This window comes from Oncorhynchus mykiss, chromosome 9 (genome assembly GCF_057628025.1).
Source record: "Oncorhynchus mykiss isolate SJ-2025 chromosome 9, ASM5762802v1, whole genome shotgun sequence".
Classification (NCBI taxonomy): Eukaryota; Metazoa; Chordata; class Actinopteri; order Salmoniformes; family Salmonidae; genus Oncorhynchus; species Oncorhynchus mykiss.
The window spans coordinates 51,201,233-51,219,503 of NC_143030.1; the positions used below are offsets into that span (position 1 = coordinate 51,201,233).

The window sequence follows — 18,271 nt, forward strand, 5'->3', positions numbered from 1 at the left end:
CAGACAACTCTAACTAGAATTTATAATAATGTGTCATATGATATCACATGATCATGATATCATCATGATATGATATCACATGTCACATGATATCAAATATGTCATGAGGTGAAAACCAGTATTTGACCTCATTGATTTGTTTAGCATACAGTGATGGTTTACATTATGGGCTCGACTCAATCCATATTGTGGATGTTTAGTGCTATAGTGTGATTGAAATGTAAAGATAATGCTCCCGTGTTCGCGGAGATGCCTTCATATGCAGTAAACGCTGCATATGTGGGTTCAATTCAAAATTATCTTTACATTTAAATTGATCTATAACACTGAACTTCCGCAGTACTGAGCCCTATATCCCTGTCTGGAGGACTGAAGTATGACAACAAGAGATGCATTAAACCCTGTACATACCATTATTCCACAACAACAGATCAATTCCTCAGTAACTAATCCGAGAGGTTTCAAAAATGGTGCTTTACCTCCAGCTGTCTCAGAATCCTATTTAGAATAGCTTTTTGAAAATAAAAATGTATATACTATAAACCTAATAATAGGTCTATAGTATAAGCAGCTGCAGACTTTGATTTTAAGAGCTCCGAGTTGAATATGGAGCAGTTAGTGGACTTGGTTCCATGCTTCTGGATTTCTACTGATGTTTAAGCCTATTAGGGAGCCCAATTCTGATATTTTGACCAATTATTGGCAAAAGATCAGATCTGATTGGTCAAAAGACCAGTTAGTGACAAATGAAACCATTTGTCTTGCTCGTCTCTCATATCTTAGTTCAGCATTTGGCTATAAATCCAGAACCATGAGTCAGTCACGTAGACAAAGGGGACGTTTTCTGGCAGAGGGAGCAAGTCTCATTAGTACATTATATGACTTTAGTTAAATGGCTAGATACACTGGATAAACAATATAACAGCAATTTTCCACCACAGACAATAATCATTTACAATATGTTAATCTGTTTGTCCAAAGCATTAGAAAAGACTCAAGTTATCCAATACTTGTAGGATTGATGGGTTCTCTTATGTTTCGTATCAAAGATAACAATGAATCATTCCACTATGACAGAACCAGTGGAAATTCAAGATTGCAGAGGCGGGCAGAGGCAGAACAACAGTCTGATACAGCAGCAGCAGGCATCCACTGAGATACAGTAAATCCTTCCTCTGTCCCTAATCCCATCCCTCTACTATCTTATCTGACAAGTTTTCTATATCAGCCAATGTAAGGAACTGCTAGCTTCATAGGCTATTCACAGTATGCCCATAACTATAATAAGGTGATTATTGCGTGTGTGAGAGAGAGAAAGAGAGAGAGAGATCTGGGAAGATGAGATGCATCAACATAAACAGAAGGGGAACAATCCTCCTGGTTCCCTACTGGATAAGCCACAAAACAGCTGAAATCTGGAAAACTACAGAGGAAGGATTTGTCAGGGAAAGTACTTAACCCCTTATTTGGAGGTCATTGCCATTTGAGTTTGAATTTTAGATTTGGCTATGTCATCATAGGTACACTTCAACTATGACAGACAAAATGAGAAAAAAAAATCCAGAAAATCACATTGTAGGATTTTTAATGAATTTATTTGCAAATTAAATTCCTAATTAGTGACCTTAATTCATCAATCAAGTACAAGGGTGGAGCGTAAACCTGTAGACACTCGGCCCTCTGTGGAATGAGTTTGACACGTGATCTAGCTGATCTAGTATGTAATTATTAGTCCAAAATTTCAAATGAGAGGATTCTATTGGACGAATTCAGGTATGTTTATCCCCGTTTCGTTCCGTTTACTTGAGTTTGTGTTAGAGTTTTTTTTAAAAAATTTTACAGGAACATTGCACATTAATTAACGTTTCAGTAAAAGTGCTGGTTTTAGCCAGCCAGCTAATTTTCAACCGCAGTCCCTGGGAAGGTTATTAAAAACAATTACAATAACAATACAGACAATCATTGTGCAGTGAGCACACGCAGAGCAACATAGAACAAGCAAGACGTAGAATGCAGACAGAGCAACATAGGACAAGCAAGACGTAGCATGCAGACAGAGAAACATAGCACAAAAAACAACAAGACAAAATATATAAAAGCAACTAAATGTTTCTAAACCTCACAAGCTACAGACAACATGGAAAGCGACAATACACAACTAGGGATTATGTTCACAAATCTGATTGGCCTTTAGCCATGTCTTCATGTTTTTTGTGAAAGTGTGATGGGTGGTGCAGTTACAGTATGTGTGTCTGATGGCAGTGTATTCCAAACATGTGAAGCTCTCACAGAGAAAGCAGATTGACTAAAGGTGCTTTTGCTTAAGGGAACTATACAGTCACCTCTCATGGCAGACCTTGTGGATCTGCTGCTATATGTTTGGGTTTTCTGTTTAACAAAAGTACTGAGTGGAGGGGGAGCCAGGCCATTTAGGATCTTGAATACAAGACATGTGTCGGTGTATTGCACAATCATTTTCCTACTTAAGAGCTCATGCTTCCTGAGGATGTAACAGTGATGATGGCTATTGGGCTTCCTATCAACCACTTTGAGAGTCTGTTTGTAGACAGACTGAATGGGTTTTAATGCTGTACAGCAAGCTTAGGCCCAACTAGTCAAGCAGTATGTTAAGCGAGGGAGTATCATAGATTTGAAGTACAGTTTTGCTACCTCTGTAGTCAAACAATTTCGTATAAATTGGAAATTAGCTAGGTTGAATTTGGTTATTTGAATTACCTTTTTCACCTGCTTTTTAAAAGAGAGGTTGGAATCAAGTACGATGCCAAGGTACTTCAAATCAGATACCACCTGGAGCTTCTCCCCTGACACATAGACATCTGGCTCAGTAGCATCAGTTGCTCTCTTTGTGAAGAACATGCAGACAGTTTTTTTCACATTGAGATGCAAACATGAGTCACTGAGCCACTTTGTAACCTGGACTATTACAGAAGTGAGTTCTTGTGCAGCTTGTTGTTTGCTCTTTGCATGCACATATATCACTGTATCATCTGCATACATTTGAACTTCAGACCCAGTACAGACAGAAGGCAGATCATTAATGGACAGGCTGAACAGAAGGGTCCCCAGTATTGACCCTTGGGGCACACCCACATCATAGCTAAGAGTGGGCGACAGCTCATTGCTCACTCTGACACACTGAGTTCTGCCTTCAAGGTATGATTTCATCCATCTCAAGGCATCGGGGGAAAAATTGAACTTGGACAAATTGGTGATAAGAACAGTATCAAAAGCCTTCCTTAGGTCCAGAAACACAGCCCCAGCAACGCCCCCCCCCCCCTTGTTATTATGGCCGACATGCATACCCTTGGAAACATCCTCCATACCCTTGGAAACACCCCCTAGTTTTTAGGAAAAGTAGAGTCCAGCCCAAACACATCTTTGGCTTTAATGTTCTTTAGTGGGCTAATCATCTTGTTCACCTCTTACTCAGAAACCTCCCTTATGATGAAGACAGGTTGAGTGTCATTCACTAGCCCTGAGCCCAAGAAACCAGTGGAGGTGTTCTGTGTCAGTACCCTGACAGAGTCAATAAAGTAGTAATTGAAGGCTATTGCTATTTCGACTGCATCCTGTGTAAGATTGTCATTCACCATGATTTCTAGTCTTTTTGCGGTGTTACTATGGTCTTTCCCTCTTTTTTAGGAATCTCCCAGATCAATATAGAATTTCCCTTTCCTTCACCAACTATGTCAATAAAAAAGTTTGCCTTGGCCTGTCTGATTTCTTTCATCACTTTATTTCTCAACATGGTAAACCTACGTCTGTCATGATCTAATTTGGACTTTAGGGCTGTTTTTAGAGCATGATCTCGTTCTTTTATCAGTTTCCAGATTTCTCCATTTAGCCAAGGAAGAGTGCTTGTTTGGCCAGGTTTGGATTTGATTTTCTTTAGGAAGACATTTATTGTAGTCTGGATTGTGGATAGAAAAACCTGACTATCAGTTTACATCACATCATTATAGGACAAGATATCATTCCAGTTAATTCCCTTAATTCTGTTCAAGAAACGTTTTTCAACAGAATCGGTGGAATGAATACACCCTTGATCACACACAAACACAGTTCACTTTCATAGCAGCCACATACAAACAACATGATTACTTCTCTAGTTAATTCCTTCTCGCATCTACGCACTCCTCCTCTCACCTTTTCCCTTTGCTTCAGTGCACAACACTTCAGCTGTCTGTGACCAGGCGAAAAAACCTTTCCAAGCCAAACCTTCCTATCATAACCACTACACACAGCCTACATAGTTGTCACCATATTAGCTAACATCAGTCAACATAGCTAATAGAACTAACACATTAGTAAACCTGCTACAATCATGCAGTACAGTGTACAGTTAGCAAGCAGTTTAGCAGTTACACCAGCAGGCCCCGGTGGCAATAAATTAATAAAACCAAAAGCTTTCCTTGACTTGGAAAAATTCCAGTGTTGGATAGCCATAGCCAGCTAGCTAACATAGCATCCCTCTCTGTTTGAGCTGGGTGTTTCAGTAGGCTAAACTAGCTAGCAGCATTCGCTAGCTAAGTGAAAGTTTAATCAACTATTGTCTTTCTCTGTGTCAACTACTCAACACATTTTATGCACTGCAGTGCTAACTAGCTGTAGTGTGTGCTTTCAGTTCTAGATTCATTCTCTGATCCTTTGATTGGGTGGACAACATGTCAGTTCATGCTGCAAGATTTCTGATAGGTTGGAGGACATCCTCCAGAAGTTGTCAAAATTACTGTGTAAGTCTATGAAAGGGGGTGAGAACCATTATAACTTTTTAAAAGATTCACTGTTTCAAATTCACTGAGGACGATGGTCCTCCTCTTCCTCCTCTGAGGAGCATCCATTGGTGGTGGTGGTGGTGGTGGTGGTGGTGTGTGTGTGTGTGTGTGTGTGTGCGTGTGTGTGTGTGTGTGTGTGTGTGTGTGTGTGTGTGTGTGTGTGTGTGTGTGTGTGTGTGTGTGTGTGTGTGTGTGTGTGTGTGTGTGAGAGAGAGAGAGACAGAGAGAGAGAGATTTATGAAAATATTAAATATCCTCTGTATAATGGAGTGGCCAGTCTCTCTTTTAATTAATTTTACTGACCGAGTTAATGGCAGGAGAAAATACAGTTGTTATGATCGTCAGATATGACTGTACAGACACTGGGAAACATGGATCAAGTTACCCCGTGCTTTAGTAGATGTGGAGAAGGGAGGGAGGATGAGGTGCAGCGTGTAATTCCAAATGGAAAACAAGATCAAGGCATGGGAGCATTGCAATTGGGGTTTGAACAAACTCTAATTATAATCAATTAATCATAATACTCAGAAAAATTGATTAACTTGAATCAAAACAAATGAGGTGATTGTTGCTTGAGTAACAATCATCAAAAAGGTGTTGAGAAATTGACTTAATATGTTAGTTTAAAGACGACTGTTCTTTTTCCTATAGGCGCTGTCTCTTTAAATTTACCCATGATCCTTTTAGAATTTTTGTCTGGATTTTAGAAGTAATTTTAGTATTACAACTCTTACAATATTATTTGTGAGTAAGTCTTTGCAATGAATGATCAATGTTGCAAAAGGGGATCCTATGCCCCCAAAAATTCTACTTCGATAGTTATACACCGTTAGTTAAACCTATGTTACTACTTCAACCTTTATAAACGTTTTAGTCGCTTGTTAACATACGGGCATTCAGAAGGCTTGTTGACTAGGCTACTCGCTGAGAACGACGTTTCTCCATTCTCGCCTAGGGGAAAGTCCCCGGACACATGGCAGAAAGTGCCCTGCGTTGGTTCGCAGTTACTCGGCTTGTGCGTTACCATTTGTGGCTAAGATGTTCCATGGGACGGAGCTTGGTTCTCACGAGTCTCATTTGTCAGTGCGATAGAAATGCAAGTAATACTAGCGCATGAACAGAACGGGGCTCATTCTCAGAATGCACTTTTATGAAATTGGTGAAAACATACTTATGCGGCCAGCTTGGATGTAGCAAAACAGAAATGACCAGCAAGCACAACCATAATCAGGTTATCTAGGTGAATGCATATTAGACTGCCATCTAGTGGAGATAAGTAAAACACACACAGTGTGGTGGTATATATGGTGATGACTCAGAATATGACAGCCAAGGTTTCAATGTCATATTCAATCATCACACGTATCCATATATTATTAGGGGTTAAAATGTTTGGTTACCTCCATATTCATAGTCATTGGTTAGGTGGGTCAAAGAGTAAGAAGCAAGGATTGTACCCCAAGGGAAATACAGTAGCTCCCTGTATGTATTTAGACAGTGCTTTCTTAAGCTTTATACTCCATCAAATAAATGTTCATCCTCTCTATTTGACCCATTCTATTTCCCCCATTAATCTTTCAGCAAGGGAGAGAGAACAAAGACATTGGATTTTCCCATCATGGCCACTAGATGGAGTGCCGGAGCTTTTGCATCCTTTGTCCATGTGTCACGCTCGCATCAAAGTACATAGCCACACGCACGCACGCACACACACACACACACACACAGCCCAAAAGCTGACAATGACCTAGTTCCACCCTCTCTGAGCTGAGCTCTCTATCTCTCCCATCATTCATCATAAGTGGGCGTAGGCTAGGTAGCAGCATCACTATCACCACATCAAGCACCACACTAGGTCTGCTGCCTCCTCTCCTGCACTACAGTATCACACTGGCGAGAGGGAGAGAAAGGGGATGAGAGATAGAGATAGAGGGAGAGAGCGAGAGCGAGAGAGAGACAGAGTGTATGAGAGAGAGAGCGTGTGAGGGTAAAAGAAGGAGGTAGACATCGGAGGAGAGAAAGAGAGAGGTGTGAGGAAGACAGAGAGAGAGAGAGACAGTTGAGGGGAAGCGTAGGGAGGACGAAGAGAGCAAAAATAAAGGAAGGAAAAGGAGAGAAGGGGGCTAAAGGAAGACAGGATGGCAGAGCCAGAGCTGAAATCACAGAGCAGCCTGGAGAGCTTGAAGAAGGCAGCCGAGGGCCAGGAGAAGATGGAGGGTAGGTACACCGCTACAGAATAACACACACACACACAAACACACACACTGTAGCCTAGCCTAGACACCACATGGTGCAGGGTTGCATCAGTCGCTCATAGGCTGCTGCATGATCTGGTGCAGCAATGGAAGCATGCATTTATGGATATATATATGTATTTGTCATGCACAGCTATCAGGCTATTACTCAGGGAGGTGGTTTGGGGGTCAGCTAGGGTTTTCTAATATAATGTGATTCCTTGCAGGGATATGTTATGACCCCCCCATGCTGCTTGCATCCTCTTACTTTCCCTTTATGGCATAGCCTTCAGTCTATTTACAATACAGGGGCATGTAAAGTCCATGTGCTACTCCTGGACTATCAGTGTGCCAACAATCCCTTCTCGTGAACTCTCCTCTGTTCCCACTTCCTCCTACACCCTGTTCCTCCACCTGCAGCTGAGGCGGTTCCCGACAACCCAGACAAGCCTCCTTCACCGGACAAGCATCCATCCAAGCCTCCGTCCCAATCCACCATTACCGACACCGTGGCAGCCACCACCCCTACTGCAGATGCCTCCTCCCCAGCCAAGGCAGCAGGCGGCAAGATCGAGCTGAAGCGCAGCATCACGCTCTTCAATGGCGTGGGCATGATCATCGGCACCATCATCGGCTCGGGCATCTTCATCACGCCCACAGGGGTGGTAAAGGAGGCTGGCTCGGCCGGTCTGTCGCTGGTGGTGTGGGCCGTGTGCGGTGTGGTGTCCACCATGGGCGCCCTGTGCTACGCCGAGCTGGGCACCACCATCACCAAGTCGGGTGGAGACTACACCTACATCCTGGAGGTACATGTGTGTGGGGGGTTGTGTGTGTGTGTGTGTGTGTGTGTGTGTGTGTGTGTGTGTGTGTGTGTGATGTGTGCTACTGCATCTGGAGCGGTTGAGATATGAGCAGAAGCCAAATCTCTGTTGTTCACAAATGGATTAAAAAAGTTGTACTGTATTGTATTGTAGGTGTACGGCGAGCTGGCCGCCTTCCTCAAGCTGTGGGTGGAGATGCTGATCATCAGGCCGTCCTCCCAGTACGTGGTGTCACTGGTGTTTGCCACCTACCTGCTCAAGCCCCTCTACCCAAACTGCAGTGTGCCCGACAGCGCCGCCAAGCTCATCGCTTGCCTCTGCCTCAGTGAGTATAACCAGCACTGCCACCAGAATCGGGTGGCCTGTACATTGCAGAGATAATACTTTTTTATATATAGTGAACTATATACAAATACTGACACAAACTGTAACACACATTGACCAATCAGGTCTTTCTCAGCCAGCTGCTTGAGTAGATATTTGTTACAGCTACATCTGTATTCGCTACAGTATTATTGCTGCAATACACAGGCCTCCTTTTTGTCTTATTTTGGACTCTCCCTGCTGTAAAGGGACCTTTTTCCCCCACTGATCTTCTCTCACTTCTATTTATTTTCTAAAATAACAAATGACACGAATGAAACAAAATAAATAAAAACGTATGCAATTTAGCTTTAAGAGGTGCAATGATGTTCTCCCTTGCGCTTCCCTCTCTCAGCATCATTGACCTTTGTGAACTGCATCAGCGTGCGGGCTGCCACCAAGGTCCAGGACTTGTTCACTGCGTCAAAGCTCCTGGCCCTGATCATAATCATCGTTTTCGGTTTCATTCAGATCGGTACAGGTAAGGTCAACACCCAGTTCACACATGTACTGGTGTATGTGTGGGTACGTCTGACACGCGTTTGACACACACTCTCCTCCTGTCTATAGGTTAGTGCTTGTGAAAGGTATTTTGCCACGGCTTAGCTAGTTACATGTACTTTAATCATCTGGGTTTTCACCAACAATGTCTTTATAAAATACCAAAGTAAAGCTAAAATTGATTTGGATATTTCTATTGTAATATGTTCATAGACCTATTTGCTATAAAGGTACGCTATCTGCACCCACCTCATGAATTCATAGCAAAATACCTTTATATGTAAAGACAACCCACCCGTCCCAGAGATATAATGTGCAGCCATCTTTTTCTTCGCACTACATCTGGTCCCGCTGCCACGCCGGCTAACATGGTGCTGCATGTAGGGTTGCTATGGAAACTAGGCGGTGAGCTTGTCGTGCTGTGCTTTTTAGATTCTGAAGTCTAGAGAGGAGGACAGGGGGAAAATATCATTCATGATTATTTTTTTAAACTCGGAGTAGGAAAGATAGGACCAGAATTGGTCCAAAATCTTGATGAGATTGCCATTTTGCTGTGTTGTAACACCCTTTTCATCTTATTTTAACTGTGCCTTTGATGTAGGATGACCACGAATATACACAACTCATAAGAGTCTCATTGTTTGCCTCTACAGATGATGTTAATATATTCCAACATGGACAATAAGGACCAAATGCTTCATTGGTATGCGCCCTCCTGCTTGTTCAGGGACAAGAGAGAGAGCGAGACAGAGACAGAGAGAGAGAGAGCGAGAGAGAGAGAGACAGAGAGAGAGAGAGAGAGAGAGAGAGAGAGAGAGAGAGAGAGAGCAATATGGCAATATGTACATTGTTACGTCATGCCAATAAAGCGAATTGAATTGAATTGAATTGAAATTGAGAGAGAGAGAGGGAGCGAAACATATGTACAGTATGCAAAGCAGATTCTCTGAGTTGATATAACACATGGACCATGCAATGCTCCAAATCTATTCCAAGTAATGGAAGCCATGCAATTTACACCTGAAATGAAGCGGTAGACAAGACAGTGGAGTAGAAAACAACCTTCTTCTTTATCACAAAATAAAGTCAATCCTGACAGCATCTTCCCTCTCTGATGTAGGCCTCTATAGTAGGCTTAACACTGGACTGGACATTGTGTGAATAATTGAGTGGATAGATGTTTCTTATCATCGAAAAGGTCTCCCTCCTCATGTTGAAATGTCAACTGCCAAACATTATGTTTTCAGTGCATCAATGGCAGACGGACTAACCCAGGGTTAGGTGTTTGGAGGGTGCAGCCTGTGTCAAAGAAAATATATTTTCTTTCATTTATTTCTCAAAATGTCATGTCTTTCAGTCAAACATAGTCACACATACAGTCTTAGGGGGGGGGGGGGGGAGATGCTATTTGGAACCTGAAATGGTTCATCAGCTGTCCCCATAGGAGAACCATTTGAAGAACCCTTTTTGGTTCCATGTAGAACCCTTTTGGTTCCAGGAAGAACCCTTTTGGGTACCATGTAGAACTCTTTTCACAGAGGGTTCTACCTGGAACTAAAAAGGGACAGCCGAAGAACCCTTTTTTCTAAGAGTGTAGCAGGTGTGCAACGGCAAAATATATTGGGCCAAATCACTGCAACAATTGTGATTTTTTTTGTTGATGTTTTTGTGTGTGTGTGGACATGTGTGTGTGTGTGTGTATCTACCATATTCCATGCAGCAAACATTCATGCATGTGATATACTGTACTGTTGATATTCTCAGTTTGTTGGAGTCAGTCCCTTTTGCCAAGCAGTGACATCAATGCTCCTCTCTTGTCTGTCTAAACAGGTGATGTGCCATACCTGACACCAGAACTGGCGTTTGAAGGCAGCAAATGGGGAGTCGACAACATTGTGTTGGCTCTATACAGTGGACTCTTTGCTTTTGGTGGCTGGTAAGGCCTTTGCAACACAACTTAGGGCATGTTTACACCCAAGTCGTATTAGGTTACAACATAGTAAAATGTTTCAAAATGTTATGCAATGGAAAGCGTAAACAAGCGCTTCTTATTGGATAATTTTTAATAGTGTGCTTCCGTTTTCTTCTGTTTTGTGCCCAGTGAATACGACCCCGGTTTTGTCATCTGACTTTCATCAACCAATAAAGATTATCTGATCATATAGGATGCTTCTTACATACTATGAATGTAATTCCAGTTTTGCAGACTGTAGAAGGTTGATGTTATGCTACTAATCTGATTTAATAATCTAATATTATACTTTTTTATACAATGTTGTTGTACTATATAATGCGTCCTATTCTGTTTCCTCTCCTTTAGGAATTACCTGAATTACGTGACAGAGGAAATGATCAATCCAGAGAGGTGACTTCCCACTGGGCACAGACGTCAATTCTCAATGTCTATTCCACGTTGGTTTAATGTAATTTAATTGAAATGACGTGGAAACAACGTTGATTCAACCAGTGTGTGCTCAGTGGGTTATGTGTTGTGAAGGTTTTATTGAGGATTGTACAGAGTTACCACAACTACCCTGTAAATATGTCTATCACTATGTGTAACATGTGTCCTAACATTTTGATTGTGCTTAATTGCCCTCGATTGACTGCATGAGGGTGTTTTTCAATGTGATAATGACAGATCATGACATTTCAGATAGCAGGAAATTCACAGTACTAGTAATCTTATATACAATATTTTTCAAATATCACATTCATACAATTTAACAATAGAATAATCACATTGAATACAGTCATGAAATTGCATGAAATGAAACACAAATTCAGTTGGCTCAAATAACCTCAAATTGGATTGGCTGACACATTATGAGTGCTTCTCCATGACATCATCTGTCATTGTTGACCTTTGACCTTGATTCCAGAAACCTGCCACTGTCCATCATTATCTCCATGCCCATTGTGACTGTGGTGTACGTACTGACCAATCTGGCCTACTTCACCACTATCCCCCCGAGTGTGATGGTCGAGTCTGAGGCAGTAGCTGTGGTAAGGATGGCTTTATTAAAACATCATGTTTTGGGAGCAGGAAAACAGTGCACTGATATTCCCTTTTTCATTCATAATGTGCCTGTCGTTTATTTTGCTAACAAAAAGGCAACAGGGGACAGCATGATAATAGCAAAGATAAAGAGATTGAATGTGAATTCGGAGTATTGAATGGTAACGCTTTCCCATTACAGATCTTTGGGGAGTACCATCTTGGTGTGATGTCCTGGCTCATCCCTGTCTTTGTGGGGCTGTCCTGCTTCGGAGCGGTCAACGGAAGCCTGTTCACCTCGGCCCGGTCTGTATCTGTTCTACACACAGATAACTCTGCAAAGAGTGTGTGTAGATCTGTGTGTGGTTGTGTGTGTTTAATCCAGTCATTTGATACTTTAATTAAAGATTGTATCAACATGCTCAATTATGAGGGTTTGCCTGTCTGTCTCATAGGCTGTTTTATGCTGGCGCTCGAGAGGGTCAGCTCCCTGCTGCACTGGGATTGGTCCACACTGACCTCTTCACTCCAGTGCCCTCCCTCATTTTCACGGTGAGTCCTGCCATTGGTCCATAAATTGGTTTAAAATGTAAATTGGTTTCAAATTTTGAGATCCAATTTGAGAACTCACAATTGGGCAAGGCTAAAATCATAGTCATCAACTCAAATCAATCTGGCATAGATCATTAGTTGGTAAATACAGTACATCACAAAATTTTACATAGCAACCAAGTAGCAGTTATTCCCATCGCAATGCATTTTTTATTGTCTTTTAAAAAAAGTGTCATGGTAATGTTTTACAGAAATAAAGGCACATTTATAGTCAAGGTACATAAACAACGCAAGAATGCAATTACCTACCCCACAATTTGACTACAGATTAGGTTTAATACATCAGCCAAATGTCTTCCTGCAGTGTTTCCTGTCCATGCTGTATGCCTTGTCCAAGGACATCTTCTCGGTCATCAACCTGTTCAGCTTCTTCACCTGGCTGTGTGTGGGCATGGCCATTGCCGGCTTGCTGTGGCTCCGCTGGACCAAGCCAGAGCTCAGGAGACCCATCAAGGTACTGTTACTGTAATAAGACCTGTTTGAATACTCTTCAAATGCATCCTTCCTTTATCCCTTCCTTGAATTAATCACTAATCTGATATGTCTGGATTGGTGTACACCAGATGTCCTATGCATTGCTTTCAGCAGTTACTGTATGTCATGTCAGATCAGTGATTACTTTAAGGAAGTGAGAAAGGATGGATGCATTTTAAGATGATAAAACAGGGCCTACTTAAAGATGCACTATGTTGAAATTGCTCTGCCATTTCCTGTTTGGTAAAATTCTAATAGATTGCTTAATTTTAATTTATGCGACAGGAGAATAATTGTAGCATCTAAACTGCTGTGAAATATATTTTCCATAACTAAAAACATTGTATTTTCAGCAGTTTGAAGCTGGTGTACAAAAAAACAAAACTTAAGAAAGGGAAGCAGAGAAATAGCCCACATAGAACAGATCCACTGCTTCTTAGACTTGTTTTCAATGAGAATGACAGATCTATAACTCACATTTTTATGTGAATTTAGTTGGGTGACCTAAAACGTTACAATTAAAATGAGTGACCGGAAAAGGCATAAATAATATTTTCCATGCAACAAGATAGCACGATTGAAGTGATATGAAGCCGAGTTTCTTTTAGTTCCATCCTGTAACCGTTGGGTTTGTGTACATTCATCTAATTTTCCCTGGCAGATTTGGTTGGTGGTCCCTGTGGTGTTTGTGCTGGGCTGTGTCTTTATGATCGTGGTGTCCTTCTGGGCAGCTCCCTTTGAGTGCCTGATAGGCAGTGGGATCATCCTCACTGGTATCCCCGCCTATCTCCTGGGGTACAAGTGGAAGAAGCCCCACGTTGTAAAGAAGATCCTAGGTGAGCTGGTCATGTGGTTTCTGTTACTGTTACTGGCTTAGTTCAAATGTGGGTAGCACAACTGATGTACTGTATGTGGAGGCAAACTCATAAATCACAATGTATCACTCCTGATGTGTCAAATGTGTCATTATACATCAATTGCTTGAGTGTGAACTAGGCCTTTATGTAATGGGTTGTCAAAGCTGGAGATACATTTGTGACTGGTTATTTGATATTACCATTAGCAGCCATTTCTGTTTTTGCACTTCGCAAACTGTTTTGTGTCTAAGGTTAATTAACATCCAGTTAAATCGGTTTCCAACCGATTTACTTCTTTTCACTCAGATAAAAACATTCCATGTTTCCCCAAAATTAAATAAAACAAAAAGTAAAGAGGTTTAAAGGAAGAAAAAACATAAAAAAACATTGAATTTTAAATAGTTACACGTGCTTTCCATTGGTGCAAATGAAATGTGTGCTTCGGAGTGTTAAAGACAACTAAAAATGAAATAATGCGAAATGGCTGTTTTCTTTCCTCAGAGATCTTTACTCTGTTCTGCCAGAAGATTTTTATGTCTGTTCCAGAAGAGCGGGAAGAGAAGGAATCCGTCGAAGTAGCTGAAGAAGTCGAAACAACAAAGGACGACTGAGTCAATCTATTAGTTGGAACATTACATGTTTACACTCATTATTGCTTTTGTGACAGAGTTCCATGACTCTTGATAAAGTAGGGTTTATACATATAGGGTTGATATGTATGCTTCAGTGTACATATTTTGTATTTGACATGCATTTTCATACTGTATCATCCCTTTGTACTCTCTCCAGTAATTCAATTCCAGTTATTCTACTTTCCAGTCGTATAGAGTACTTCAAACATCCTCACATTTTATCTTACCTAACCTAACCTTACCTTTTATTTTTTTACCTATTTTGTTCTTCAGTATTCAATAGACCTGAATTAAGCTAACAAAAAGAGGAGTCAGGAAACAGACAAAATAGTCATATTTTCATCAAGTTTTGGTATGCTCCTCAGACAATCATCCAAATCTAGATAACTACACTACCGGTCAAAAGTTTTACAACACCTACTCATTCAAGGGATTTTCTTTGTTTTGACTATTTTCTACATTGTAGAATAATAGTGAAGACATCAAAACTATGAAATAACATGGAATCCCATAGTAACCAAAAAAGTGTTAAACAAATCAAAATATATTTTATATTTGAGATTCTTCAAATAGCCACCCTTTGCAATGATAAAAGCTTTGCAAAACACTTGGCATTCTCTCAACCAGCTTTCCCAACAGTCTTGAAGGAGTTCCCACATATGCTGAGCACTTGTTGGCTTCTTTTCCTTCACTCTGCGGTCCAACTCATCCCAAACCATCTCAATTTGGTTGAAGTCGGGGGATTGTGAAGTTCAGGTCATCTGATGCAGCACTCCATCACTCTCCTTCTTGGTAAAATAGCCATTAAACAACCTGGAGGTGTGTTGGGTAATTGTCCTGTTGAAAAACAAATGATAGTCCCACTAAGCCCAAACCAGATGGGATGGCGTATCGTTGCAGAATGCTGTGGCAGCCATGCTGGTTTAGTGTGAATTCTAAATAAATCACAGACAGTGTCACGAGCAAAGCACCCCCACACCATAACACCTCCTCCTCCATGCTTTATGGTGGGAAATACACATGCAGGGATCGGCTCAAAAATCATCTCAATCTCAAAAATAACAAAACTATTTCATAGTTTTGATGTCTTCAGTATTAAAATACAATGTAGAAAATAGTAAAAAAAAATAAGAATAACCCTTGAATGAGTATGTGTTCTAAAACTTTTGTAGTAGTGTATGTATTTAACTGTTGATTTATATTATTTATTAACCCCACTTTAACTGAAGGTATGTATCTAACTCAGTGTATTTGAATGAACTATCTAGTGCTCACTTAATGTGATTGAACAATGGCCATCCATCTATGAGAAACACATCAATTGATTCAGGTAACTCATACAGCACATTCTGTCCCTTGATTTTGTTGGAGTGTAATGTCCTTTATGTAATGTTAACATGATTTATTTGTGCACTGTATTGCTACAACCAGTTTAAAATTCGATGTTTGGAACACATAGTAATTTCCCATACTCAAATTCACTTTGAAACATTTTCAAGTTGAATCGACAGAGCACTATTTGAAGCACATTAGTGGATTTCTTCCGTGTTGTATTCTGATGTGTTGCCTTAAGGTTATTGTTACACAGGTCAGTTGCTTGTATTGATACTCAATGCCCTGTTACTTCTCAGTTCCTACGTCAAACCATGCATTCATGATATTGTTGTAAGCATTGTTTTATGTTATTCGATACAAGCAGTTGTGAATATGGCATCAAGCCAGTCAACCAACTTCTTGTGTCTCAACTTTCTACCATACATTTTTAACCATTGTATTCGGTGGAGACATTTGTATCAATGTTTTGTATTGTTTGTACTCATCAGACACCATGCCAGATGTCTGATGTCCACATTGAGCTAGCATGACTATTTCGCTACTGATGTATATCTTTGTCATGTCAGTCCAGAATTAATGTTGTGAGCATCGTAAGTGGATATTGGAGGGTCTTTTCTCTTTTGAAGGAGCGATTGCTGTAAGCGCAGATCTAAGACCAGCTGTCCCTACCACAGTCCAAACCTTGTCTCACCCCAAGCCAGACCAGTTCAAGCCAAAAGACAAAAAAAAAAAGAAAGAAAAATACCTAAATGAAATTCTGGAGGGCCTTCAGTACAAAATATTAGCACAAACATGTACATGTTACTGAATTATGGACACGGTGAAGTATAGAATGTTAACTGCTCCTATTATTATAAAATATCATTTCCCCCCATTTGATTATTGAGAGGCTTTGAAAGTAGGCGCAATAGGTCAAAAGCACAGTAAGTCACTGGAGTTACAGAAAGTACAAACTGTGAAGAAGCTCGACAGGCACAGAGGGAAATAGAGTTGACAGGAAAATAATTAACGAATCGGACCTGGAAGAGTTTACAGAAAGAGTAAATAATGAAGTATAAGGAATAGGGAAGTTTAAATAGATTACTAATATATCTGTGTCTTGTCAGAGTATATTCATGATTGGCGGCATGAGGGAGAAACTCTTGGGGCACCTTCCAAAATTTTGTGGCCTAAAATGTATCGCACAACACAGTTCAGGTGTGTACAAAGTCTTGCGTATTATGTACTATAAAGTCTTTAATTGTATTTAATGTTATGGTAAAATACTTATTTGTTATTTGAATTGGAAGAAACAATTGTATCGCTGTCAGCTATTGTAACTTATATGTCAGTGACCATATCGGGTACATCTACCATTAAACTATTTTTGTTCAAATGGTCTGTGTCTTTGAGGTGAAATTAAGAAACACATTATTGTTCACACATTTCATATTTTACTCACTGGCATAGCACACGCCCCACAGGGGAACTCAGAAGCCCCGTGAAGAAAAATGTGTGTAGAATAGCAAGAAATTAGCTCAGCGACTCTTGATCATCCGGACAATCCTTTTCAAGCAGTAAAACTTAATTTTTATACATGCATTTATTTTTATTTTGTTGCATTATTTGAGCATAGCATTTACATTTGGGGGAATTTTATAAGGAAAATATTAGTTTGGGGAATTTTCCAAATACTTTCAATATTATTAAGTTCCATGTCGGCTCTATGCCTGGAAATGCCCTTGTCTGGAGCAAAGCATCCCAATTTTAAACGTTCCAAAAAAAAAGTTTCAAATTCTAAAAACAGGCAATAATGGATATTAACTAATGGATATAAACTTCATCAAGAACGAGCAGGGTCAGCTATACCATAAGGACGCCTTATTCATGTCCTCAATACATGTACTGTAATTCTACAAGATCACTAATGGTCTGTAAAGTTTTCTACTTTTGATAGATTTAAACAAACAATATTGGAATCACCATGGTCACAGCCATAAACTTTCAATTCCTTCTGCTTGGTAGATTATGATAGAATATGAATTTTGGTTCAAATATGTTTCATTAGGTTTAGAGTCATAAAGCAACTGAGGGAAAAAATAAATTGCTACTGTGGATACCACTTGAATGAAGAAGAAAAATGATAATTTGTCAACTCCATGAAACATTAACTCCGTTAGATTTCTGCCTAACGTCGACTCCATCTGAGTGTCAAAATATCTGACATAATGGTTATGTTTTTATTGGGGATTTTTCAGTGACAGATTTTCCATATTTGACAAATGTTTGTATTGAACTTTTGATTTTTAGATGCAAAATACGTCTGTGTTTGAGTATCTGCTATCAACTCCGTCACTGATGGCTAACCCCCTTATTAAGATACATTTTTTGTCAATATTCTGAAACAACATTTTAATCACTGATCTGCGACATACAGAATGCTTAAACAATTGAAGTTTGTGCTGTGCTAGAGCTAAGGGATAATGTTTGCTTTAGGTTCTAAATCTAGAAAAACATGCCAAAAAGCTAAAGACATTTGCCCTGGAACATTTAATAGTGCTATAAAACAAAACAAAATAAGTTTTGAGATTTGTATTACATACAGTATTTGAATAATCTAATGTTAGAATTAAACAATCCTTTAAACAAGGCCTTTAAACACTTGTTGG

At 40.2% G+C, this 18,271-nt stretch overlaps 1 protein-coding gene and 1 non-coding gene across 2 annotated transcripts; both read left to right on the plus strand.

Annotated features, from left to right (window-relative positions):
- Positions 1 to 5,686: 5,686 nt before the first annotated feature.
- Positions 5,687 to 5,941, plus strand: LOC149981246 (RNase MRP). The gene has a single exon (XR_016483562.1).
- A 436-nt stretch (positions 5,942 to 6,377) lies between these two features.
- LOC110532220 (large neutral amino acids transporter small subunit 1) lies at positions 6,378 to 16,998 on the plus strand. Its single transcript, XM_021615927.3, has 12 exons — positions 6,378 to 7,013; positions 7,451 to 7,836; positions 8,005 to 8,176; positions 8,570 to 8,695; positions 10,546 to 10,651; positions 11,036 to 11,080; positions 11,598 to 11,721; positions 11,916 to 12,019; positions 12,169 to 12,265; positions 12,630 to 12,779; positions 13,461 to 13,635; positions 14,158 to 16,998. The coding sequence occupies exons 1-12, from the start codon at positions 6,935 to 6,937 to the stop codon at positions 14,265 to 14,267; spliced, it is 1,674 nt and encodes a 557-aa protein (XP_021471602.3). The 5' UTR covers positions 6,378 to 6,934; the 3' UTR covers positions 14,268 to 16,998.
- Positions 16,999 to 18,271: the final 1,273 nt, after the last annotated feature.